The following is a 26,768-nucleotide window of genomic DNA, read 5'->3' as shown; positions in this document are numbered from 1 at the left end:
TTGACACCTTTCCACTAGGCCTTGCTTAATTTATGAAATCCAGAGGGGCTATAGACTTTGAATGGAATTAAATTGAGAAGGAAATCTTTATGCATTTTCTCATACTCATTTCATTTAAATATGCTTATGTGTGCAATATTCAGCCAATCAGAGCTTTACTCGACGTTTTTCTTTGTGACTTTTTAACACGAATCTGCTAATGTTTGTATCATAATTCTTTTCCGTGGAGTTGAAATTCACCGTTCGCTAGGCTTAAATAAACCACCTGGATTCTTTGCCTGAAGGTAAATGTGTAAGTCAAAGCTTGTATTTTTTACCTAGGCTCAATCTAGGTTCGGTCTTATAAGGAGCAGTAGAATTTTTGGAGAATTGATGAATTTTGTTGATATAATAAATATAAACAAAACCTTTTTCTAAAAACATTGATACATAAAAATGTGGTATAATTTTATGTAACGATCATATATATACTTGCATGTAACTGTTATTTTTAAAAATCTACAACAATTTAAAACTTAAAAACATTTATAACCAGTAAGTAAAAGGTCAAGGGGGGGGGTCTGGTACAGGTATGCAAGGTGACGAGTATGTCCAAGATCTGATCAAAATATTCGTAAATCATCACCCTTTGAGAGGGAAGTTCTCGACTTTAGTGGTTTTGAGCCCCTTTCAGACAAACCTATTAATTTGTATCCCTTTGAGGGACTTTTAAGGTATGAAAAGGTACCCTAATGGCTCGCACATACCCATCACCTGTGTTGCTTAAGTACCCCAGGTGGATCCTCTCGTTTTCCTCTTGAACATCTATTTCCAAATAGTCCATATAACTTGAGATATAATATCAATGATTAGAATGAGAGGTCCTGTTTGTCACTCAATGATATTGTTCAGTGAGAAATCATCTCGCAAAGCTTAATAGAAGCTTTTACGTTTTGCGATGTAATACCAAAAGTGAAAAGATTCAAGCTAAGTTTTTTCGGTACTCAAAATCAAACAACCAACGTTTAACAAAACCAGATTCAAAAGATCAAAAAGATTTCAAACATAATCCATTGCTATCGCCATTGTAAATCTCCTGTCCTACGATTGGAATCAGTTTTCCCGCTTGTCACCAATACCTACTCCCGCGTTCTCAAAGCAACAATTTGAGCTTTTCACAGGTAATGAACATAAACAACGTTAACTAACTCGACACAATCCGACTATCGTATCTATCAAATGGATATTCGCGTTCGTTTTTTATTCGAGGAGGCATGGCCATGCATTTATGATTGTTCAGAATTTTTTGTAAATGTGACATCTCACTTTGAAGTCCGGTAATTTCTGTTTCAAGCTTTTGACCGTCATTTTCAAGCTTATCGCATATCTAAAATAAAAAGAAGAGAATAGAGATCATTAAAAAGGTTGAAAGTTACCTGAAAAAGATCTGTGTGAAAAGATTAACTTCAAAACCCGAAAAGCTAGAGAGGGATCTCTTGGGTGGGAAATAAAACCTTTTTATTTGCCATTAAAAATGCGTGACCCGCATGGTTTCTATGTGTCTACGAACCAGACATATACGAGAATTCAGTTATTTCAGAGATATTTTGAAGATTTTAGGAAGGTATATCAATTCAGCTATAAAAATTCTTGACGACTTAAAATTTAAATACATAGTTTTATAACTGGTGAACAATCTAGGAAAACGAGATCAAACTTACTTTTTCGAGTTTGTCGATTCGATCCCTTCTGCGTTGTCGGCAGCGTTGAGCGGCCAATCTGTTTCGTTCTCGTCGCATGGCAGCCGTTTCTTTATCTTCTGGTTTCTGTGGAAATTAAGATGTAAAAAGTTGTCTCCGGCTTTGGTAAAAAATTCATCAGTTAGAGTTCGTTATATTTAATGAAATAACTTGTTTGTTCAATCAATGGATATTCTATTCCCAAGAAATGATAGGTCATAACGTTGGCACAAAAAAGTCATTATCTTTTTAAAATTATGTTCACTGTTTCTCAAGGTTGGCAGACGATATCATACTCCAGGATGCAAATGAAATTTTTCAATCCGCGGACCTAGACGGGGGTTCGGTTATTATCAGTTAGGGTTAGGGTTGGAGCTCGAGAGTCACAATATAAGGCCGAAGGCCTTCTTAGGGGCATTCGTACCCTGTGACTTAACTTAGGATCCCGTAGGGATCCTTGTAGGAGCACCGGTAGGGTTGGGAGCTTTCTTAATTAAGGTCTGTAATTTACACGCTATAAGTATTTGTGAATGACGGCTTTCTGGTGTGTCTCGTTGGCGTAAGCGGTTAGGCATTGGGTTTGTAAACCAAGGTTGCTTGCATTTGGTGGTTCGAGCCGGGGTCGGAGACCTGTTTCACCGGTACGGGCAAATTTCAGAAAAATACTTAGAAAACAGTTAGAAACACTTGAGAAAGACAGAAAATCAGGATAGAAGATAGAAAAGTAGAAAATAGGGAGAAAATAAGAGACGATGCATCCTGGAGTATGATATCGTTTGCCAACCGTTTCTCAAACAGATTGCAGACTAAAGCCTTACTTTAGGTTTCTTTTCTTTTTTACCAGGGGCGGCCGCCATCGATGCGGGCGTTCCAATATCAATACTATCCGTTGAAACGTGAGACATTTCGTCGTCTTGTCGTGCTGGTTTGTCCAGAAGGTCGAGATGTGGGCGGTAAAGGTATGGGGCCGAGGTTGATGACGTAGATGATGACGTCAGACTGTTGTGAAGTGTCGGTGGATAATCTCCTGAAAGAATTGACGATCGAGATTTGTTGAATTATTTGACTCACAAATCTGAATAGGTTTTCACTGATCGGCTATTTTTTAACAAAGTAGTCAAAATAAAGATTTTGTTGCAAACGGAAAACAAAGAGTTTACCCAAAAAATTATCAGACCAAATTCTTTAAATAAATATTGCTTAATTTCCTTTGATTTTAAGAACTGAACATCAATCAAGTTTGAAGGACGTACATGAAATGCATGAAGGAGATTTCTTGTAAATATCATAGTTTAAACTTTTGTGAAAACCAAGTCACAAAATTGTAAACAGAGTTAAAGCAAAGATTTTTCTACACCGAATTTTAAGACAAAGATTTCTTCATTTTGTTGGGCTATTACGTCTTAGGTGTTCTGTTTTCCATCGAAGTGAGGCCAATTTCTTAAAATAATACTGTATTGACTTCAAATTATTCATCCCAGAATGTCCATCATCCTAAATGTTAATCTTCATCCAACAATAAGACCCAGACCAATAAGAGATTAGAAAAACTGCCCCAAAGAAGTATTCAAAAAACACTTAGACACCTTCCTCACAATTGTTCCGGGCGAACCACTGCTTGCCCACTATTTCAACCTTAGGCAAGCTGACTCCAACAGCCTCAAGGAAATGTCGAAGCATCGGACTCAACGAGTTGGATGAGATGTTCAAGGAGAAGCCACAAATAGGTACAAATAGGTAGGTAGAATCTTATGGGGGAGTATTGTAAAAAGATTACAGGCAAAACGTTGTCTAAAAAGCTCGTGATAGTCTGGTGCAGGCAAAGCAAAATTGAACAGTGTTGACAAACCTTTTTGGAATTTGGATTTGAGATTGAGGCTGATAGATGAACGAAGAGCCTCTTTAACATCTACATCGTTGTTGGAGATTGTTGACGAAGTATCACTATCATCATCCTCCACATTGATGTGTCTATCCGTCTGAAAGGTGCAAAAGGAGTTCAAAATCACCTGATTGCAGATGGGAAATATCATTCATTTGCACAAATGCCGGCTGACTTTCCATATCAAATCAAGGTAGAAAGAAGTCCCTGGTCCGGTACTTGAAATATTCAGGGAAGAGAAAAAAATCTTCAGAGAACAAAAAACAAAAGGTCTGCTGAACTTTGTTAGTTTGAGCCCTAATAGTTGAATTAAGGAAGCTATAAACGAACTAGTCGAACTATAAAGACTATCAAGTCGAATCAGAGTGAGATGAAGCGATAACACTTACTCTGTTGAGCAAACGATTTTGATATTCAGGGAAAGAGTAAGGGTAAAAAGAAGGGTTTTGATTGGTTAATATGTTTCTCATCATGATGTGTGTATGTGGAGAGTGCAGCCGAACGGCTGGTTGTGGTGTTTTTTTTTTGTTTACTTTATATCTAATATTGTCTGAAATTTGATAAAGATCTGTAAAGGTCGAAATATCGTTCAAAGAAATTGTGTTTTATGTTTTTATAATATTGTCTATATATATGGTGAAGATCAGAGATCTGACCTCAAGGAGAGAAAGTGTTGAAAATACTAAATAAAATAAAGATGAAACATAAAAAGGCACTAATATTTTTATAATTATATGTTTTTTTCCATTTTTTTGAATTTTTGTAAATATATAAATCAAACCAATCAAACATCCTGTCAAGAAATGAGAATTTTATGCGAAAAAGAACCAATAAACCAATAGACATAAAGTTTTAAAAAGCCAAGCAGAAAAACACAAACACCAAAAACCACTCAAAAACCCAACCAATGCAATCTGGAGTCCCTGACTTGCGACAGGCGCAGCGGCTTTAAACATGTTTTATGGACGTCCAACACTCAGCCTCCCCCAGATTCCATAACCCTGAACCGACCCGCAGTCCAAACAAACTAACAAACATAGAAAAATAAACAAAAACTCCCACACAAATACAAAGAAACAAAAAGGGTAAACAACAGACAAGAACAAGACTGCAGTATGCAGTGCTGACAAAATACTTATGCTGCTCTGCCACCCAAATATCCTGAGTGAATAAAGTTGGACAGAAATTCTTAATTCTCCACTACATAAAATAAAAGTTTTCCCCGAAATTGTAGGAGCAGATGTTGACCAATGAATGAGTGAGAAAACTCGCCTCATTCCTCATCACCGACCAAAAATCGAATGAAATTGATTCCTTTCCGCAAGTTCCTTGATTCAAAAAGGTAAACGGCTTTAAAAGGAATTTTTAAAAAATACATTTAACTTCGAGCTTATCTCCGAGTAGATTCTGATTACTCCACTTATGGTTTCACCTTAAAGGCCATGACTCCGTAAGAGAATCTACTCAGGTCGGCAGACGGCTTTAATCTTTGTCATCGAGATATGGGAAGAATATTAATAACGAGCTTTTTGCGCAAAACAATCGCAACAAGTCAAACATCAATCATGTGCATAAATATTAAAACACATTCGCTTTCACTTTCGTTTTCAAGCAAAAGGTAACGCGGTTTTGAATGTTTTGGTTGAACAACCAGGTCAGATCACCACATTCCCCACATCCCTTTAGAGCAAAGCATGATATGCGCAGAATGGATGATCTGTTATTAGATTAAATTCTAGCAAGGGTTTTATTTTTGAGAAAAAGTAATGAAAAAAACATCAGGCTAATGAAACGAAAAAGAAAAGAGAAGAATTAAGAAACAAAGAAATGGATGATGGAAGAAGAAAATAAAAAACATCCAGTTGTTATTATTTATACCTTATTAGGGAATAAATAATCGTTTCGTCGTGGGGTAGGAAAATGCAGTTCCTAATGTTATTCATAGATTGTGACAAAAAGTTTTTAGTCCAAAAATAATACTTCCGCGGTACACAGCCCCCCCCTCGTGGAACGCGGTAGTCCCGGGGTTACTAGTATGTCCGACCCAAGGTTCGAAAATCGACCCTTTGAGAGACTAAATTTAAACGTTTTTGAGACCTTTTGAGTCTATCTTTTGTCTATCTATTTGAGTCTATATTTTGCAATTTTTGGCTCAAAATTACTAGATTTGACGACCCTTTGAGGGGGTCAATTTTTCATATTTCGATATTTTGGGACCTTTTTAAAAGGTCTAATTATCGTTTTTTGCACCTTTAATGAGAGACTTTCAAGGGTTTAAAAAAGGGCACTTACCCCCATCCTCCCTCGGGGTTATATTACTCTCAGTTGGTGCTATGATACCCTAGAATGTTATTTGAAAAACCCTGGTGGAGAATTGTAATACAAATTTGATGAAAAAATAAAAAAATATCCTACCTCTAATAGGATGTCAGCAAAATAATTTTCACAAAGGTCTCCATAATCAAAAGTATCAAGATCGGCACCGTATAAATCAAACATTATGAAAACGAGGCTATAATCAAACCTTCTACGAAGATTGTCAAATTAATTTAAAAAATCTTACCAGATTGTAGCAAAGTTATACCAATTTTCTCCAACGTTAATTAAAAAAGGGCGGAAATTTTGAAGAGTAGAAAGTCTAATATTATTGGAAGGAAAAGCTACTTGGAAAGTTCTTATCAAAGTGTAAAACAACAGAGATAAAAAGTTCAAACAAAAAGTTAAAACTATGTTATATTTTGATAAGAACTTCTCCTTCGGACTTAAAAAACTCCTCAAAAAGTAAAATACTCTTTGTAAATATGTTTTTGGTTAATATTTGGTTTTTCGATGTTTATTTAAAATCGAAAATAACAATAATCGTATCTTATAAAAAGCAACAGCATGAAAGTTGCTGTTGTCAGCAAAAATGTTTGAGCTCGTTCGAAATTTATTAAACCGTCTAAAAACGATCGAAACACTCTTTTTTATAAGAACTAGCACATTTTGGCTCAGAATGGGCCATTCTTAATTTTTTGACATTTTCAGGCTTAAATGTTCTTGCGTTGTTCCTAATACGCTTAGTTTCTTTACTTAAAACCTTAAAATGGGTTTAAAATCTGTTAAAGTCAGTATATACTTTTAAAGTTATTTCTGAAATCTGAGGCTGAGGGTTGCTCTTAATTTTAGCCAATTTTCAGTCTCGTGTTCTTATAACATTGTTCTCTATAAAAAAGTGTGTACCAGTAGGAAAACTTGAAAGCACAAAAATAAGCACCTAAAGGCGTTCAACCTAAAATCCTGATCGATTCACAAGAGAATGTAAAGTAAATGTGAAGACTGAATTTAAGTGTAAATCTTTAGCACGCCATGACGTGAGGATTTAGCATTAACTATCCTTGATAGGATTAGAATGCCGGTATCTTTATTCATTTTATATCCCACAAATGCACATTCTACACATACCAAAATGGACGATATCAATACCAAAACAGAAATCGTTGAAATAGTTCAGATTATTGTACTTATACCTTAGTGCCATTATCTCTTTATGAAAAATAATCTATCCTTGAGGAATCCAAAGGGGTATGGGTGAATCTAAAGGCTAAATATATTTTCGAGGTTTTCAGCTCAACTCAAAATACAGCATTTCAATCCAATCCTGGTGGTTGACTGAGCTAAAAACTATAGAAGTAAAATCCAGAGAAAACTTACAGGTTTTAATGCTACAAAATAGTAGCCTAGACAGATTCTGCGTTAAGTCATTACACCTTGGCTGACTCAAGTAGCATGCCGGGTAGACAAAAATCTCACCAAACTAGGGAGGAAATTTTCGAATTTAGGATTTTGGCGCCTTATAAAATTGTAAAATTAGGCGAGCAAAGCGAGGACGGAAATTTTGGTTATATTGCTATTTCTTTTTCTTGAACTACTAATGTTAAACTACTAAAAAAGGGGGTGCCGAAATTAGTAATCAGAGGTGTTCTTTGCGTTCCTTGTCTTTCAGCGTCCGCTAAAAAAATCGGCCACTGAAGGGACAATTGCCACCTGACCCCCTGCCATCCCTTTCTTAGCTCAATGTTTGAAATCTAAACATGGTTGCCTTGGTCAAAAGGCTTACTTATTCAAACCATTTGAAGAGAAATAACCAAAATATCATATCAATTATAACTAAAGCCATCAAAGTTATGGATATCACTCTTTCCATATATCAAAACTCGAGCATGCATTCGGTATTTAGTGAGGAGTATGAAGGACCCACAACAAAAAGAAGAAAATAAGAGTGCCCTTAAAAAAGAGCTCTTTATGATGACACACACAATAGAAGTTATTTATAAGAACACAAAACATAAAACAAAACTTTGTAGGATCTTTATCTGCACCAAAATAGCGCCGATTTGTAGTGCCGCAAATAAGGGTTCATCAAACAGGATAGCCAGGATATGAACATGAGTTAAACATACTTAAAATTACATTACACGGAAAATGTGGTATTATTGTTCGATGAATAAAATGGTTTTTAGTAAAACGTTCTTACAAAAAATAAATGGTAAAGAGGGCTAATGGCCCTTGTTGAAGTGCAACACAGTTAAGCTGGCATGGAATTTGAAATTACCAAAGAAGAAAGAAAAGGCACAGGTTATAATGATGCAACAACAAAGAGTTAGAAGATCTCAAGTTCAGCATACAATAAAATTAGAAGAGTGATTAAAGGAATGTGTCAAACATGGGTTTTGCAAGTCTTTAATTTCAAATAACCAAGGAGAGGAGGCCATGGGTAGCTATTCTCTGAAGAAACACCTCTTAGAGTTAGAAGACAGCATGCGATCTTATAACTGTCTCCGATCATTTGATGTGCTTACAGAAAATTTTATTCTTAAGGATTGGAGGTCTTCCACGACAGCTTTAAGAGGGTTTTTGTGAAGGGTCAAAGTGACACGCCATGATGAATGGACATCGAAAAATTTCAAGCATCGCGCTCTCTATTGGTGGAGATAAATAAACAAATGGTAGGTGACGTCACAGGTGACAAAAGCGAGCGTTTGGGATGCCAAAACTATTTTTCTTGTTAAACATGACGTAATCTCTATGAAAAGGAACACCTAAAGGTCTGGTAAACGAAGCCAGATGAACAGTGATTTGTAACAATTAAACACACATTGAGGACCTGGTGAGGGTTTTGTCAGATCGCATATTTAACAAAATGGTGGGCACAACAAACCAGCTTTAGCAGATTGAACAAAAAGGCATAACGTTGTTGTGAGAAGAAGGTTTGTAAACCAATCGCTAACATCATGAAGACAGGATCAGTAATTGTTCGATACACAGAGAGTGAAAGTCGAGTTTCAGAGAAACAAAATAAATGTTGGTGTTGTAGCCCGTCTCAAGAAAGCACGAAGAGTGTTTGATAAGAGAGAAGAGAGTATGGACATTTCTGTAGAACCAGCAAAAAACGACGATGACTATCAGAATGTAAGATTTTAATAAAGTAAGCATTAAAAAACTATCCACCGCAATTCACAGTGAAACTATCATCTATAAGCAAAGTCATAATATGTTGGACACAAGACAGACCAGCTTTTGCAGCTTGAACCAAAGGCTTAGTAACATTGTTAAAGTAAGCATTAAAAAACTATCCACCGCAATTCACAGTGCAACTATCATCTGTAAGAAAGCCATAATATGTTGGACACAAGACAGACCAGCTTTTGCAGCTTGAACCAAAGCCTTAGTAACATTGTTATTAGAGAAAGATGACCTGAGATATATCTGCACGTTTTTTCACAAGAACAAACTATATAAGAACATAAGGCTTCGATGGCCAAAATATTAAGAACAAGTTAAGAACATTTCAAGGCTTTGCGGACTTTAAAACATCCAATTTCTTAAAAAATTGCACAAAAATACTTGCAAATTGGTGGGAATAAGAACATTTTTAGGCTTTAAACTTAAAAAGTTAAGAACATCCGTGGGCTTCAAAAATTCTTTGATGTCTTTTTTATAAAAAACGAAATATTTAACCTATATAACCTCCTTTCAACATACTCTATTTGCTTTTTGCTAATTACTTATAGAAGAACATCATTAAAACCTCGTGGCAACCACTGACTTTATCCTCAACACAATTATATGAAAAACCTTTGATAAAGTCTATGAAATCTTTACAATACAGGTAATATGGTAACCACTGCCTTTATCCTCAACACAATTATATGAAAAACCTTTGATAAAGTCTATGAAATCTTTACAATACAGGTCATATGGTAACCACTGACTTTATCTTCAACACAATTATATGAAAAAACTTTGATAAAGTCTATGAAATCTTTACAATACAGGTAATATGGTAACCACTGACTTTATTCTCATCACAATTATATGAAAAAACTTTGATAAAGTCTATGAAATCTTTACAATACAGGTAATATGGTAACCACTGACTTTATCCTCAACACAATTATATAAAAAACCTTTGATAAAGTCTATGAAATCTTTACAATACAGGTAATATGGTAACCACTGACTTTATCCTCAACACAATTATATGAAAAAACTTTGATAAAGTCTATGAAATCTTTACAATACAGGTAATATGGTAACCACTGCCTTTATCCTCAACACAATTATATGAAAAACCTTTGATAAAGTCTATGAAATCTTTACAATACAGGTAATATGGTAACCACTGCCTTTATCCTCAATACAATTATATGAAAAAACTTTGATAAAGTCTATGAAATCTTTACAATACAGGTAATATGGTAACCACTGACTTTATCCTCAATACAATTATATGAAAAAACTTTGATAAAGTCTATGAAATCTTTACAATACAGGTAATATGGTAACCCACTGACTTTATCCTCAATACAATTATATGAAAAAAACCTTTGATAAAGTCTATGAAATCTTTACAATACAGGTAATATGGTAACCACTGACTTTATCCTCAACACAATTATATGAAAAAACTTTGATAAAGTCTATGAAATCTTTACAATACAGGTAATATGGTAACCACTGCCTTTATCCTCAACACAATTATATGAAAAACCTTTGATAAAGTCTATGAAATCTTTACAATACAGGTAATATGGTAACCACTGCCTTTATCCTCAATACAATTATATGAAAAAACTTTGATAAAGTCTATGAAATCTTTACAATACAGGTAATATGGTAACCACTGACTTTATCCTCAATACAATTATATGAAAAAACTTTGATAAAGTCTATGAAATCTTTACAATACAGGTAATATGGTAACCACTGACTTTATCCTCAACACAATTATATGAAAAACCTTTGATAAAGTCTATGAAATCTTTACAATGCAGGTAATATGGTAACCACTGCCTTTATCCTCAATACAATTATATGAAAAACCTTTGATAAAGTCTATGAAATCTTTACAATACAGGTAATATGGTAACCACTGCCTTTATCCTCAACACAATTATATGAAAAAACTTTGATAAAGTCTATGAAATCTTTACAATACAGGGAATATGGTAACCACTGACTTTATCCTCAACACAATTATATGAAAAACCTTTGATAAAGTCTATGAAATCTTTACAATACAGGTAATATGGTAACCACTGCCTTTATCCTCAACACAATTATATGAAAAACCTTTGATAAAGTCTATGAAATCTTTACAATACAGGTAAAATGGTAACCACTGCTTTGGTCTTTAACATAATGGTATAAAAACCTTTTATGAAGCCAATGAAAGATGGTACGAAAAATCAAGGCTTTTAAAGCATAAATGAACGCATCCCAACTCCCTTTTCCAATTGATGGCCGCTTTAAACCTATAAACAAGAAGATTGATTGAATAAATGCAGATTAGAATAAGCAATTTAGAGCACAGTCAAGAAATTTTCAAAATAATAACCTCCTTTTCCATTCAAACCAATGGTCACTGAAAGTTTGTTCACTCTCTTATAAACCTTTTTAAATAACAGAATTCAACTTAAACAAATCTTGCTAAAAGTCTAAGAAGTGCATACGTAAGCACTTTGTTGGTAACCAGTAACATCACTTAAATTTAATGACATTTTTGATTAAATAAATTTTTTGAAAGTGTCTAGACTAATTTTTAACCACAGTTGTATGACAACCAAAGTTGAGTAACAACTTTTAATTGCTTTTTTGTGAACTCTCTACCTTACAAACAACAGCATGTCACAGTTTCGACTGCAAAAAGAATGCACTTCAACGAAAGACCAGACATCGTGCAAGTGTATAAAGATAAATTAAGACATACAAGATAAGATTAGTAGCGTTTTGTTGAAGCATTTATTTTCATAATGAATTGACAGTGTATCACGAAGAGACGCTAGACAACTTAATCCACGGTAAGATTGTAAGATTGAATACACTACAATTGCGTAAGGTTTCAAGTTGCAAAACGATTTACTATTTTGTTTGTTGATAGGGAAGGATATGAAATCATTTAAAGACCACCATTCAGCTTTAAAGGTCTCCATCGGTTGTGTACAGTATGTGATGGCACCTTTTCAAGGATAAACTTTAGGCTTGTATTCCTACTCACAAATTTTCCAGTGGGTTACGCCCCTCACCCCACAGGGAGGTATCAGAGTTTTTTTTGGAGTCTCCACTAAAGTTCTCATTCAAGGTTAATAGGTAAGACAAAAGAGATGAACCAAAAAGTTTAAGAAATATCTTCAAATCGAAATATGAGCAAAACGAGACCTCTGTCTCAATGACCAAATGGAAATCCTATAGCGAGGAGGGGGGGGGCAAATACCAATGAGGACAAAGAACCCCTTTTGACTGATGGGGGCTTTCACTCAAAAATATAGTGATTTACTTATGATCCCCCTGTCAGAGTTCAGTTTAGTCCTCCCAAGAGATGAATAAATGTTTTCCTCGCAATAGAAAAGTTTTGGAACTAGGAGCAGTAGAAGACCTGTGATAGAGGAATGCTAGCTGGCACACAACGTTGTTTCAACATTCATCTAACGTTATACGGACGTCGTGAACGTTAAATGAACGTTTAAACAACGTTGTGTGCCAGCTGGAATGTCATAATACCAATCCAAATAGCCAATGGATTTAAAGAAGACGTGCAAGTTTTATACGAGTGTTAGAAAGTAAAATCAAATCAACAAAGTTCAATTTTCAAATGCATAAACACATAGTACACATAGTTAACATTGGTCCATGAGTCCTAAAACTTCTGAACAGAAAATTGCAAGACAAAAAGGACCCCAAGCCTTTTACATCATAGTTTAATTCATTCAATTTATTATATTACTGACATTTTGCATGGTTTTCCAAACTAATCAGAACATCAGACACATGGAATAAATTAATAATCAAGAAAAATGAAAAACTCGTCTCTTACCTTAACAGACTTTATGCGCATTTCTTTTTGTGAAGATGAAGAAGAAGAAGACGTTGCACTGTAAATAGAAGGGAAAGAGAAGCTAGATAAACATGTTCTTCTTTTTCAATTTTTTTTCATCAATTTTCACGAAAATTAGATTGATATCGATAAAAAGCCATTCAAGGCAAACTAAAGTACAAAAGCAAAACAAAAGGGCTGTTGCTTTAAAGTTATGAAAAAGAAAATCTTTACACACTTTTTGAAGATTATATATTGGATTTTGGAAAATAAAAGATAACTGCTGGAGAAATAGGAGATGTTTTGTACCTTTTGAGACCACACACCAGGCCTCTTTTGTTGAGCTGGTCGCCAAGTATCCTTGGAGTATCTGTTCCCTTCTTTGTTGTTTTTTCAGCCCAAAACTTCAGCGAATCCAAACGGAGTCCAGCCTTCTCATTTTCCCTCTCTCAATTTTCCTCTTTTTTTAATATTTTAATCTAGCTCTATGAATCAACGAAAAGAAGAAGAACATTTTTCATTAAAAAATAAAGAAAACAAGGGAAGGCTTATGAATATATTCATAAACTTCTTCTTTTAAAAGTTTGAATAAATTCAATCTTTCATACGTATTTTTCCCCAATGATGTAACCCTTTTTTATAATAAAAACAATGTAAAAAATGTCATTCATAAATTTCACATGATTCTTCATTGAAGAATCACTTAAATTTTTATAAGACGTTTATAATAGAGACTTGAGATTTCCACAACACACACATAACACGGCAACTCATAACACAAACCATTACATCATATCATTGCTCATCAACTTCATAAATAACACAACAATTCTTTCCTCTATCACTGACGAAAACACACTGTGAGGGAGAACCATAATAAACATTATTCAAGTTGACAAAACAAAGCATTTTGACACTCCACCGTGAAGCTTTTGAACCATGATAAAGCTCTTGATTAATAACTTACCAATATGATGTCATATAGAAAGATTTCTCCTCCAATTACGTTTTTTATAAGAATCGTATTATAGTGTTAGTAAGTAAGCAATGTTTAGCAATTACTTTCAGTTTTCGATATTGGATGGGCTGAAAATGGACCTTCCAGTAAATAGTAATGTTTCTGCATTTGCTCATGAGTAAAAGAGCCGGACTACGATGGTAATATTTTGAATTAAAGTTTACTGGAATACATATCACTAGTCTGCAGATATATTTTCTTATAACCAGTTATAACAATACATTTCACAAATTGCACGAATCTGACATTCACGACAGTAATTGGCAAGGAGGTCCTCAATTCTTGATCAATAGATGGAATATCGACACAACAATGATGATACTGGCAATATTGTTTCACCAAAAGTATTTTTAAGGACAATATTTAATAAATTCCATGCTCATTTTACAAAACAATTTGAATATTTACTTTTGCTTCATCAAAAGTGTAGAATAATATTCATTTTTAACTGTAGTTTTAGAAGCTAGATTCAACTCACCAGAGCTTTAATGTTTACACATCCAGCATCAATTAGAGCCATGCGAATGAAGCACCATATCTTGAATGATAATCATATTGAACAACGACAATGCTAAAGCAACAAAACCTCCGCTCCACAATCGAATAATAAACGTAATCTACAAAATACAAATCTTAGATGTGGGAGCAACAAGATTTAGTTCTAGTGAAAGGCGACAACTCTCTATAGTTCAAATTTCTTCAACACAAATATAATCAATACTCAAAACAATTTTACTGGTCTATTGAGTGAGCCTTAGACTATTTCGTACCTCTATACTACTCGAGCGAAAACCGAGCTGATTAATAAACAGACAATTAGGTGAATATCCATAATTTGAACAACAAGATGGAATTAGAGTATTCAATTTTTTGCTTATTCAGCACGAAACCGAACAATATAACAATAGGAAATATCGGCATGAGACATGATAGTTTCATGATATGAAACGGAACAATTAAAAACCTAAAAACCGTTAAACTACCTTTACCAGCAATGTGTACTGACGCCTTTCAAAAAGATGCCATCATTGTTAGGGGTAGTATTTTGAACCTTGAGTCCCCATGTGTCCGTCCAACAAGACTAGAAACCGTACAAATAAACAGAGAGTAAACGAGAAGAGGTGGTCGCATAACTAAGTTACATCATTGTTAAAGGGATAATCAGATGTTTGTGGGATCCTTCTATTGTCTTAAGCAAAATCTCAAAGTATTTTTGGCTAACTATTTTCCAAAGTCGAGATATTTAAGTTACATAGAATTTCAACGTAAGAGCCCTGTAAGAACCCATTTTCAAAAATTTCAAATTTTTAATCTCGATTTTGGAAAATTGTTACACAAAAATACTTTGAGGTTTTACTAACGACTACAGAAGGTTTCTGTAATCTAAATATGTCAAACCATCTGATTATCCCTTTAAGAAAAACGAAAGTGAAAGAACACGAATATGTGGCAGATAAAAAAAGTGACAGAAAAATTGTCATTGTGAGACAATCACGACCGTATTATACTGATAAGCTGATAAGATGTTACATAGATTGCATGAGTCACATGCTTTACTGAGAAAACTCTTGTGAATTTAGTTGACCTCGATAAAAAATAAATCAAGAAGTAGGAAAAATGGCGAGCAAGAAACTAAACTACAGTCTATTGCTTCTACACGTTTTTTTATAAGAACAAATATATGAGAACTTTGGCTTCGATGGCCAAAATGTTAAGAACAATTTAAGAACATTTTTAAAGGCTTTGTGGACTCGAAAACACTCGTTTTCTTAGGAAAATGGGTAAAAATGGTCACAAAATGGTGAAAGTAAGAACATTCTAAGAACATTTTTAGACTTGAAACTCAATCTGATTATTTGACGCCCAGTCCAGTTAAGCAGACCAATCCACCTAAGCAAAAGCTAAAAGTCGAGAACCACCATATACTACCGGGCCACTTTTCAATCACGCCAGTCTATAAAAAAGCTTCCATCGCAAAGGGATTGGGTTCCAGTTGACCTACATCAAATTCTAGTTATAGCCAGTAACATCGAATTGTAGATAACAAATAAACAATCAACAAAAAGATTTTCAACCCCATACGACCTTCCCCAGTACCCGCAATTTCTTGAAATTAAATTGTCAAATAGGATACCAGTAACTCTGATATGTTTCGGTGTAACGAAACCTATTTCAATTGTGGAGAAAACTTATTTTTAAAAAGGAAATCTTTTTCAAGCCAAGCTATGAGGCCCCACAGTAAAAAAAAAAACATATTTTCTTCTCCAATTCATTTATGTATCTCGTGATTAAAAAAAAAGTAATTAAAAAAGGTAATTAGCGGTTATAGTTCGACGATTAACATTACGTAATGCGTTACGTCACCCCGTCATTACATCATACGTTGTTGGGTCCGTGAGACGTATTCTATTTTATCGCAAGTGGTGATTTCTAATTGGTTGAAATACTCCTCTAGCTTCGTCTCCAACCGTTGCAAAAGCTGAAAGAAAGATGAAAAAATGGAGGAGTTGAATCACTGACCCCTATATTTGACTGGATAAGGCTTCCCCCATAAAAGGAAACGAGTCCAGTTTAAGAACTGGCTTGTCCGCCACCTTATTCCGGTCGTCATCAGCAAGATTCGAATGTCTTGAAATTCGGACGAAATTCGAAAATCTAAGGTGAATTAGAAAAAAACATGACGGAATAGTCGACTTTAAAACTGGACACACTTCCACGGGAAATCTGTAAGCAACTAGTCAATCTAGTGAGTAAAGGAATATGATATCTGTGACTTGAATTGAGCAAAGAATACCAAGTTTCGAATTCGAACCTCCCTATCCGAAAGTTTCAATAGTAAAAGTAGCCTATAAAAACTTTAAAAAAAAAAAAAAAATTTCAACGGAGTTTTTGGTGAGGTACTCGCTATAGTTTAAGTTGCTTAAAGTCTTTTTTGACATTCTCAAAAGGCTCTACTCATTTCGAATCCTTCTTTACTTGATAGTTGAATTCAACGCTTGTTACCTCTGGGGACAGAGGAGAAAAAGAAGAGACGATAAATCAACTATAACCCTTTATCTTAGGTTTTCTGCACTGGTAGGAAGTGACGCTTAATCGGTATAAGGGCTTGTGTCCAAAAAGCTTTTTACTTGGCAATATATAAAACCTCAAAGCTAAAACGAATGCTATATGGCAATACCAAATAGCTAGTATTTTCGGATGATTCTCTAAAGAAAGAAGAGCCGAATCCTTTGGCAGCGACTCTGTCCGTCGTTTTAAAAGGTGATCAATTTGGCATAACTGATTGGAAAATCAATGTCGATTGATTGTCGGGAAAAGCAAGGAATAAATGTCTAGTGTTTAAATTTCCTGACTGGAATTTGTGAATCTTTTTTCTCCCGATAAGACAATTGAATTTAATTTTAAGAGCATCTAAAAGCATCTAATTAGCCTTGATAAGGAAGCTATTAAAGCCATCAAAAATATTTAAATGGAACATATTCTTACTGTAGCAAGTTCTGGGTTGTCTTGGTTCGATCGTAGCGGTTTGAGTATTTGGTCGAAAGCGGTGTACGGGAGCCACACGGGTGGAGTGGTTGCATGTAAAGCCGTCTAAAACAAAAACGCATAAATCGTTGTCAACAATAATTTGAAAAGTCAAAGGCACCTACAAATCCATATCTATCTATCCAGATCATCCATTCTGCGCACACCACGCTCTGCTATAGAGGGATGCAAATGTGTCCTACCAAAGCATTTAAAACAGCGTCGCATTTCACTTAAAAACGAAAGCGATAATGTTTATGTTTACGATTGACGTTTGTTTTGGTGCGATCGTTCTGTTTTTAGTCAAGCACTCAAAAGCTAATTTAATATTCATCGAACAGCTGATAGTCCAGGCAATATGGGGCATGTACCCCCACCTTGGTGGTGAAAAAGGTTTGACACTGTTTTTGAGTTCCAACATACCTATATTTTGAGATTCAGGATGGTTTCTGGGCTAACTAGGTGGCAACCTTGCCGGGTAGGGGGTAGAAGGGGGGTAGGTAGAAGAAATTTCGATCAAACCTAACTCCTGGGGTAGGTCACTAATTTGGTTAATTTCTTCAAAACTACTAACGATATAGTAATGAAATTTTATACATAGGTAGCAAAGATATCAAATAATATTCCTGAAAATTTTCAGGTCATTTCCATAAAAAATGTGTATTTTACAGACCAGAATGTGAAATTTTCTTCCAAAAATCACCTTTTTTGTCCAAAATGGAGCAAAAAAGTTTTTTTTCAGAATTTTTCATCTTCGTGAACCGTACCAAAAGTGCTTTTTCATCAAATGTAGTGCTCCAGGAGCGATTTGGGAAAGTTTCTTGCATTAAGGAAAATTAGTTGATATTTTACAGACCATTCAATTTCACTGTTATTTTATTATATTTTCAAAAATAATTATATCTCCTCAGGGCCCTCAGGCTTGCATTTGTCATGTTAACTAAACCATTAGTTTCAGCGTTCAGGTATTTCATATGATAGTGTAAGATATAACTGAAAGCATCTCTACAAGCTTTCAGGATGTCTCAACAACTATTGTCTATTTTACAGACCAGAATGTGCGAAAAATCCTCCAAATTAGATGTTTTCGTTTTATAAAATAGCCATCTGATAAAAGTTGGTAGAATTACTCAAATAATAGCCACTCTAATGAGGGAACTACTGAGTTTGCTTTGAAGGGCCCAACTTAATGTGTAATTTACAGACCAGAACGTTTACAAACCTTTATATGATCATTAGATTTGTCTTTTACAAATTCCGATCTGTTTATATTTTTAGAATTATAAATAATGAACTGCATAATACACTATGAAAACCGAAATAATTACTCAACAATTAAGAAACTCTCGCAGAGGAACATTGAAAGAATATTGGAGGCAAAGGAGAAAAGAACGAAGCTTGGAGGTGATTTTGAGCATAAAGATCAAATTAGACAAATTCCAGACGAGATTGATGAAAATTTACATGGAATCCATCTTAACCCTTGCTATAAAAGGTAAATCCTTCGTTCAGATCTTTATTTAATAGTCCTTACATTTGTATATGTATAATAATTTAACGTACAATTCGATATTGAATTGAATTCACAATCATTTTTTATCGTTAGATTTACCGTTGTCCTTGGTGACCGAAGATTCTCCGAAACAACTGATAATGTAGCTGAGCCAGTGGAAAGAAAAAGACGTCGACTGTCTAGCCCTGATACATCAGTGTCACCTGCTGATCTTTTTGGAAAGGAATGCCAATTATGCGGTAAAGAACGGGTTCAAGTAAAAGGAAGTAGAATTAAACCACACAAAATTCTAACAAGAGTGGCAGAGGCAGCCATCAAGAACGCAGCAAAGTCGAAAGATCCTGTGCACTATTTCGACATTGTAAATGTTGACCTTGTTACCAAGGACTACAAAGTGCACAACTCGTGTTATAAAAGATTTGTTAAACCCACAACCGTTGCGACAAAATCAAACAAATCGTCGACTTCATCAGCCAGTTCAACATCAAATGGCAACGAGGAAAAAATAGGATGTCCCTCATATGAAACTTCCAACTTCGCTGAAGTAAAGGAGTTCGTTTCCGATGTAATCTTGGGTGATCAACGTGCTGTATCAATTGCTTCCTTACACGAAATTTATGGATTAGGGATAGGTAAATATTTGCGTACTTTTCTAGAAAGTTCTAGAAAAGATATTAAAATTTTGAAATCGACCAAGAAAGCTTCCTATCATCTGAAGATAATAAGCCTGAAATAGTGGTCTCTACAGAATCGCTGACGTCGACAAGTCGCCTTTACCACGACCCTGAGCGAATCGTTTCGAAAGCAGGAGAGATAATCCAAGAAGCTATTCAACAAAAATTTAAAGATACACCAGAGCTTACATGGCCCCCTGATCCTGACGTTATCAATAGCCAGACATTCAAACCACCGAATATTCTATTAAAACTCATCAAAACTATATTGACCACGTCCAAAAATAGAGCTTCCAGATCAATGTCAATCGATCGGCTGACTCATTCCATTGCAGAGGATATTGTATTTTGTTGCATGAAAGGGAAAGTGTTCCAAACTAAACACTTGCTTCTTGGGCTCGGCCTGCACAATTTAACCGGATCGCGTATGGTGATTGATCTTCTTAATCGACTTGGGCATTCCATAAGCTACAATAGTGTTTGCGACATAGAAACTGCACAAGCTGAAGCGGCTCAAGAGGCAGCAAAATCAACCTCTGTGTTGCCATACCAACCAAGCATCACAGCTTTGTTTGCCCATTTTTGGATTGACAATTTCGATATAAAAACGGACAAAGAAATAGGAGAACGTTCCATACACACGACCCATATGATGATGGCTTTTCAAAACATCAAACCATCAGACAATGTCAGAAAGACACCAGCCTTATCTGTTCCAAAGCCCAAGAGTCGTAAGATATTCGTTGATGATTTAAATGTTGGAAGCATCACTATCGAAAGGAAAAAAGATCCATTGATCAATTTTCAACAGCAACCTGACTTATGTGACAGCTCATCTTTCGACCAAAAGTACCTCCTTTGGCTCGTATTGCGATATCAGTGTAACACTAATCAGCAGATAGCAGCATTCAAGGGCTGGAATCTCAAGCAGAACATGGAAAATTCAAAAGAAAAACCTATCAAGACCACTGAGACATACCTCCCGCCTATCAATTCCAAAGTGACCGAGTTTAGAACAATCTTACAATATCTTCAGTATCTTCAAAATCTAAGCACTACAATGAATATGAAATACGTTCATGTTACGATGGATGTCGGAGCTGCCATCAACTGCTATCTAATGTTATGGAACAATCCAGATTTATTCAAAAATATTCTAGTTCATCTTGGTGGTTTCCACTTCTTGAAAGAAAATTTTCTGGTATGATTATTTCTTTTCAACTTATTAAACTTTCTTGTACTTCACTTTAAGGTACTTGGTGACTTCGTGAGAGGCACTGGCTTCAAAGACGTCATTTTTGAATCAGACCTCTGTCGTATGGGAAGTCTTGAGGGCGTTTTGGCAGGATCCCACTACAATCGTGCATGGGTCATTCACGATGCATTCTCAGAGGCACTTGAGAGATTACTGCTCAGACGTTTTCTATTTGACAAAAGTCCTCACATTCCTCACGCCTTGAGAGCAGTTAACTTTGAAATGTCAAAGCTAGATGACAAATCTTCCGAAGGCTTAGATACCTTTTTCAAGAAGTATATATCCTATCGTAAAGAAGTTTCAACAGGAACAATCGGAAACACAGCAAGATTCTGGATGATCTACCTCGATCTCATTAGAGCGCAAACGATGGCCCATACTGCCATCCAGGAGAACGACTGGAAGTCTCTCATGCACTGTTGGAAGGAATTCCTGCCGATGTACTTTATTCTAAACAAACGGAACTACGCAAGGTATGATAATCAATAAATTTGCATTAAATGTATCATGAACAAATCAATCAGCCTAACAACAAATTGATGACTAATAGGCTCAATTTTTTTTATGAAAAGGAAGTTTTAGGTTACCATCATGATATACTATACTGATTTTGTATTTTTGTGTTAATCTTTGATACACAACAGGTACGGGGCTTATTACTACGAAAATATGACGAATCTCAAATCAAACTATCCTGGTGCAGAGAACGATTTATCACTAAACGGCATATCGGTTCAAGCGCAAAGTAACTACCCCATAATGACTGCCGCAGATCAGAGAGGGGAGCAGACAATTAATAGAGATGCCAAAACTACAGGTGAATTTTGAAATGAATTTGAACTGTAAATGTAACATTCTAGAAAAGTATCGAAATACCTTTTGCGTTGGCAATACTGAAGGACATGGGACTTTTTTTGCTTTATACTAAATAAACCTGTTCAAAATTATAGGTGGAGTCAAAGGATTTGCGTCCGATCAGATGAACGTACGAAAATGGTGCCTTAATCGCCCTAAGCAAGCGGACGTCATGCGAAGACTTAAAGATCTATGCGGGCTGGATGGAAAAGATACACAATACAAACCACTTCGAAAGTCTCAAGTTGCCAAGTCAGAAAAGTACGTTCAGACCGTGACTGGGGTTTTGGATGAAAGGTTCCTGAATCCTTTTGGTGCTGATACCGACAAAGAAGAATGTGTTTACAACCTGAGTTCTGGCTTGCCGTTCAAAGGAGATGCAGATGATCTACTAAATATTAGAAAAAATGGCGAGGAGCTGTATAAAGATTTCAGAACACAACGCTTACACTCTAATGAAAAATCGATTCATGCCAGGCTACCGAAACAAAAACCAACATTGTTTAGCCAAACGCTAAAAAAAACAAAGACAAAGAAAAGCAATTCATCTGAAGTCATAAAGGCAAACCAAAACATCTTAGGGAAACTTCTAACACTATCATCAATTATGAAGCAACCAATCGACTTTATGATGTACCACTCAGTTTAGCTTTTCCCGATGGTACAAAGAGGTCAAACCAGAAAAGTCTCTTGCTCGATATCATCAAGGCAACAATGGAAACTAAAGACAAACTGAAAGCGAAGGAAAAAACGCTGGCAGAAAGAAAGATTACCACTCTCATCGTCGATATGATTGCCCACTATCGAGTGATCTCGCAAAACCTCCCAGAGACGTTCGAAGAATGGATCCAAAAATTTCTGAGTACAATCCATAACGACGAGAGGTACGAGCGCATTGATATTGTAGCCGACACGTACAGATCTTTCAGCATCAAATCTGGGGAACGCGCAAAGAGAGGGTCGTCAGACAGAATTTTGATGAAGTCAGTAAAAGGAAAAGTCCCGAGAGACATTGACAACTTTTTTAAAAATGATGAAAATAAGACACGACTAATCAATATGACATTTGATTACATCAGAGACAATGCTGAAGAGTGTTTGAAACTCCTAAAGTGTGATAAAGTTGTCATGTCTGGAGATGGTTACTGCTGCAATATTCTAACCAAAACAGAATATATATCTCTAGATGAGCTTTGCTAGTGACCAGGAAGAGGCTGACACTAAAGTCATTCTGCATGCCCTGAGTGTATTGTCCAACAGCCATGACAAAAAAAGAATGGGTTTGTATTCGATCCCCCCGTCAGGCGACACTGACATCATTGTGATTGCTTTAGGTACAATAGCCGAAAGATCTAGAGTCCTATTTGACTGTGGACCGTCTCGTCAAAAGACTTGGCTTGATTCAATAAGAATGCCAACAGATCTGCGCCAGGCATTGATTGGGTTTCACGCGTTAACAGGGAATGATTACGTCTCATCTTTCTTCAGAAAAAGTAAAGTACGTTGTTGGGAAGTCCTAAAAAACGATAACCTTGCCATTGAGGCCCTTACCAAGCTTGGAGAAGGATGGGACCTAGCTGACGAAACCATAGATGTGTTGGAAAACTACATATGCAAGATATATGGATCTACCAAGAAAACCGTAAACGAGGCTCGCTTTCAACTATTTGAAAGAAAACAGAAGAAAGGAGTAATTGTTGACTTGTCGTTGATACCGCCTTGCAGGTCAGCTGTATATCTACAGTTCGAAAGAGCCAACCATGTTGCAAGAATATGGAAGCTTTCCGGTACATCTATAATCGATGCTCCTCATCCAGCAGGGCGTGGTTGGGACGTCGATGGGGACATAGAATGGATTAGAGAGATGTTTCCTGATGACATTAGGGCTTTACTAATTTCTACACAGCATGATAGTGACGGAGAGAGCGACAGCGAAAGTGAAGAACAAGAGGAGTATGGAGAAGAAGAAAGCGATGTTGAAGAATCCGATGACGACGAAAGTGACGAAGACGACGATTGTGATGAAAAAAGTGACACGGACGATGAAGCTTTTGAATGAAATGGACAATAAACTCAAACGTCCCTTAATTTTTATATTGCAGAGCATACGTAAATTTTCATTTTGATGTTATTCACTATAAATTTTATCAAATCGCTACTTTTAACACGAAAACATCTAATTTGGAGGACTTTTTGCACATTCTGGTCTGTAAAATAGACAATAATTGTTAAGACATTCTGAAAGCTTGTAGAGATGCTTTCAGTTATATTTTACACTATCATATGAAATATCTGAAGGTCTCTGAAGGCTAATGACAAATGCAAGCCATCTAGCTGAGGGCCCTGAGGAGATATATAATCATTTTTTAAAATATAATAAAATGATAGTGAAATTGAATGGTCTGTAAAATATCAACTAATTTCCTTAATGCAAGAAACTTTCCCAAATCGCTCCTGGAGCACTATATTTGATGAAAAAAGCACGTTTGTTGGTACGGTTTACTAAGATAAAAAATTCTGAAAAAAAACTTTTTTTTGCTCCATTTTGGACGAAAAAGAAGATTTTTTTGGAAGAAAATTTTACATTCTGGTCTGTAAAATACACATTTTTTATGGAAATGACCTGAAAATTTTCAGGAATATTATTTTGATATCTTTGCTACCTATGTATAAAAAAATTTCATTACTATATCGTTAGTAGTTTTGAAGAAATTAACCAAATTAGTGACCTACCCCAGGAGTTAGGTTTGATCGAAATTTCTTCTACCTACCCCCCTTCTACCCCCTACCCGGCAAGGTTGCCACCTAGTTAGCTCAGAAACCATCCTGAATCTCAAAATATAGGTATGTTGGAACTCAAAAACAGTGTCAAACCTTTTTCACCACCAAGGTGGGGGTACATGCCCCATATTGCCTGGACTATGAATGAAAAAGCAAAAAGCAGTGCACCAACCTGGACAGATTCTCCTACGGAGCCATGGATTTGAGAGTGCTTACGTACCAGCGAAGAGTATCTAGAATCTACACCGGAATTGATCCAGCGGACACGAAATTTTGTTTCAACTTTCATCTAACAATGTATGGATTATGGAAACATAATAATAAACATAACTTACATTTAGTCCGAATTGTTCTTTTCCATGGCCGAGTACAGCATCGATGTATCCGAGGGACAATTCCGTGGCCTCACTCACCATATCATAACATATGTACAAGTGCAACAACTCTGCTGGATTGGCTGTCTGCAAATGTCAGAGAGAGTAAATGTTGGAGGAAGAAAATTTTTTTTTTGTATGTTAGCTGATTCCCCCAATAAGGCTACTCCCCCCTCTTTTCTTAGTATTTATCCACTTTCTCTGAAGTCGAATAAGATAATTTTTCAATGGTGGCTGATGTGATGAAAAATGCAGTCTACGAATACCAGAAAATAATGTATACATCAATGTGAGGCCAAGTAATGTCTTTCATTCAATCAAAGAAGGTGTTTTATCCTATAGCTTGGCTTTTTACAAGCCAGGAAAGTGCGGCGCTCCCCAAACTTCACATTTGCACTATTTCCATGAAGCCAAATTGAGTTACATTTCAATAGTGGCCGATCGAGGTCATAAAAAATGCAGTCTATCCCTGCAACGAGGACTGACGATCGAAAGTGGCTAACCTAGGCCACCGACGTCTTGCGAGAAGAATTTGATAACCAATCGCCACGGACCACACATTTAAAGTTCACTCCATAATTCGAACATATTCAAACACATTTACAATCAAGTCTACTTGAGGTTTTAATAAAATGTTAAAAAATGAAAAAAAGGACGGTTTAGAATTCCGACTTCACAAAGTTTGATTTGCTTTACGACTTTGAATGGACGGTTTAAAATTCTGAGTTACTGTAACATAGCTTGATTGATTATAATTATAATATGATTGTTGTCGTTGGTTGAATAGAGAGGGTTGATAGGGTTATTCTTAAAAAACAAATCTTTGCAGAGTGAAGTAACTTTGTGAAGTGGGTATATGGAGAAGACGAGTATGGTTCAAAGTCAGGTTGGTTAGTCATTAAAAGTGGATCTTTGTGAACCCCATTAAGTTGGTTGATCATCAATCTCAAGCTTTTGACTATCTATCTCACTTGGAGTTATCTCACAAATTTTGAGCAAAAAAGGAACGATGAAAAAGTTAAACGGGGTTCCTATTTCCAGCATTTTCAAAGAATGATGACGTCAAAGATGCCAATTCATATTTGGTTAAAAATTGAAAAAAATTGAAGCTGATTGATTAAATATTTCAAACGTCATCTCTAAATTTCGTTAAGGGGGATGCAACACTAAGAGACTGTATAAGTAACATCTCCATATCAATTCATGATATGCACCACTGGAGAGTCTTCTGAGAACTTTTAAAATTTTCCACCCAATACGTCACTTAAACGATAGAAAAAGTGACGTATTGGGTGGCAGCAAAACAGAAAAGTTGCATAATTTTGTGAAGTCATTGCAGTGGTGCATATTATGAATATACCTTGTAGTCTTTGATGAGCCACGAGGGAAGTTCACAATTGATGCTGAGAAACTTGGAAGCGACGACCTTTAGATGAAGTGAACTGTTCTGCTTTGAAAACTTCTTCAAGTACGATTGTAAAAGATGAAGAGCTTGTTGTGTCGCACTGGAAAAGGAAATTATGTGGCATGAACTAACAACAATGTATCAGTGAAAAACTCACAGATTTATAAAGCACGAAGGGCTATATGTCGTGCTTTATACCATCGCAGGCAAAAGAAATTGAATATCGGAAAAATATTGTTGCTATTGTTTTCGAAAACACTTTCGAAACACTTTTCAGCCAAAGCACGACATCTAGCCCTTCGGGCTTTAAAAATCTATGGAAAAACTCCTTATAAAGCAACATCAACTGAATATTTTACTCCTCCACATCAGCCCGATCAAACTATACAACTCTAAAATTAGGGGGAGACTAT

At 35.7% G+C, this 26,768-nt stretch overlaps 3 protein-coding genes across 4 annotated transcripts in view; 1 reads left to right on the top strand and 2 right to left on the bottom strand.

Annotated features, from left to right (window-relative positions):
* Window positions 1–388: 388 nt before the first annotated feature.
* On the bottom strand, window positions 389–13,442 carry LOC136805209 (protein FosB-like). 2 transcript variants are annotated; one of them, XM_067061775.1, is made up of 6 exons: window positions 13,265–13,442; window positions 12,956–13,013; window positions 3,568–3,697; window positions 2,537–2,745; window positions 1,701–1,805; window positions 389–1,366 (listed from the first exon to the last, which is right to left on the bottom strand). In XM_067061775.1, the coding sequence occupies exons 2-6, from the start codon at window positions 12,974–12,976 to the stop codon at window positions 1,184–1,186; spliced, it is 648 nt and encodes a 215-aa protein (XP_066917876.1). In that variant the 5' UTR covers window positions 12,977–13,013; window positions 13,265–13,442; the 3' UTR covers window positions 389–1,183. The 2 variants fall into 2 exon arrangements, with proteins under 2 accessions (XP_066917876.1, XP_066917875.1); XM_067061774.1 differs by lacking the exons at window positions 12,956–13,013; window positions 13,265–13,442 and adding an exon at window positions 3,990–4,146.
* Window positions 13,443–16,212: 2,770 nt separating this feature from the next.
* LOC136805208 (nuclear pore complex protein Nup160-like) overlaps window positions 16,213–26,768 on the bottom strand; it is a 65,112-nt gene continuing 54,556 nt past the window's right edge. The window contains exons 34-37 of the mRNA XM_067061773.1: window positions 26,311–26,455; window positions 24,912–25,037; window positions 17,460–17,564; window positions 16,213–16,452 (exon numbers count right to left, since the gene is read on the bottom strand). Coding sequence (XP_066917874.1) covers window positions 16,345–16,452; window positions 17,460–17,564; window positions 24,912–25,037; window positions 26,311–26,455 — 484 coding nt within the window. The 3' untranslated portion in view covers window positions 16,213–16,344. The remainder of the gene's footprint in view (window positions 16,453–17,459; window positions 17,565–24,911; window positions 25,038–26,310; window positions 26,456–26,768) is intronic.
* LOC136805252 (uncharacterized) lies at window positions 18,781–22,658 on the top strand. Its single transcript, XM_067061831.1, has 6 exons — window positions 18,781–18,993; window positions 19,105–19,643; window positions 19,730–20,886; window positions 20,938–21,413; window positions 21,585–21,757; window positions 21,891–22,658. Exons 1-6 carry the CDS (start codon window positions 18,788–18,790, stop codon window positions 22,442–22,444), a joined length of 3,105 nt encoding a protein of 1,034 aa, XP_066917932.1. The 5' UTR covers window positions 18,781–18,787; the 3' UTR covers window positions 22,445–22,658.

This window comes from Clytia hemisphaerica, unplaced genomic scaffold (genome assembly GCF_902728285.1).
Source record: "Clytia hemisphaerica strain Z4C2 unplaced genomic scaffold, Clytia hemisphaerica genome assembly, whole genome shotgun sequence".
Classification (NCBI taxonomy): Eukaryota; Metazoa; Cnidaria; class Hydrozoa; order Leptothecata; family Clytiidae; genus Clytia; species Clytia hemisphaerica.
The sequence above is the reverse complement of the archived record's forward strand: the minus strand, read 5'-3'. Positions and strand labels throughout refer to the sequence as shown.

Coding starts and splice junctions, on each gene's coding strand:
- LOC136805209 (XM_067061774.1), bottom strand. CDS start 4,073: ATGATGAGAAACATATTAACCAATCAAAACCCTTCTTTTTACCCTTAC. Junction 3,698..3,989: donor AAAATCGTTTGCTCAACAGA/GTAAGTGTTATC, acceptor TGCACCTTTCAG/ACGGATAGACACATCAATGT. Junction 1,806..2,536: donor AAAAAGAAAAGAAACCTAAA/GTAAGGCTTTAG, acceptor TAATTTCCACAG/AAACCAGAAGATAAAGAAAC.
- LOC136805252 (XM_067061831.1), top strand. CDS start 18,788: ATGAACTGCATAATACACTATGAAAACCGAAATAATTACTCAACAATT. Junction 19,644..19,729: donor AATTTATGGATTAGGGATAG/GTAAATATTTGC, acceptor TATCATCTGAAG/ATAATAAGCCTGAAATAGTG. Junction 20,887..20,937: donor TCTTGAAAGAAAATTTTCTG/GTATGATTATTT, acceptor CTTCACTTTAAG/GTACTTGGTGACTTCGTGAG.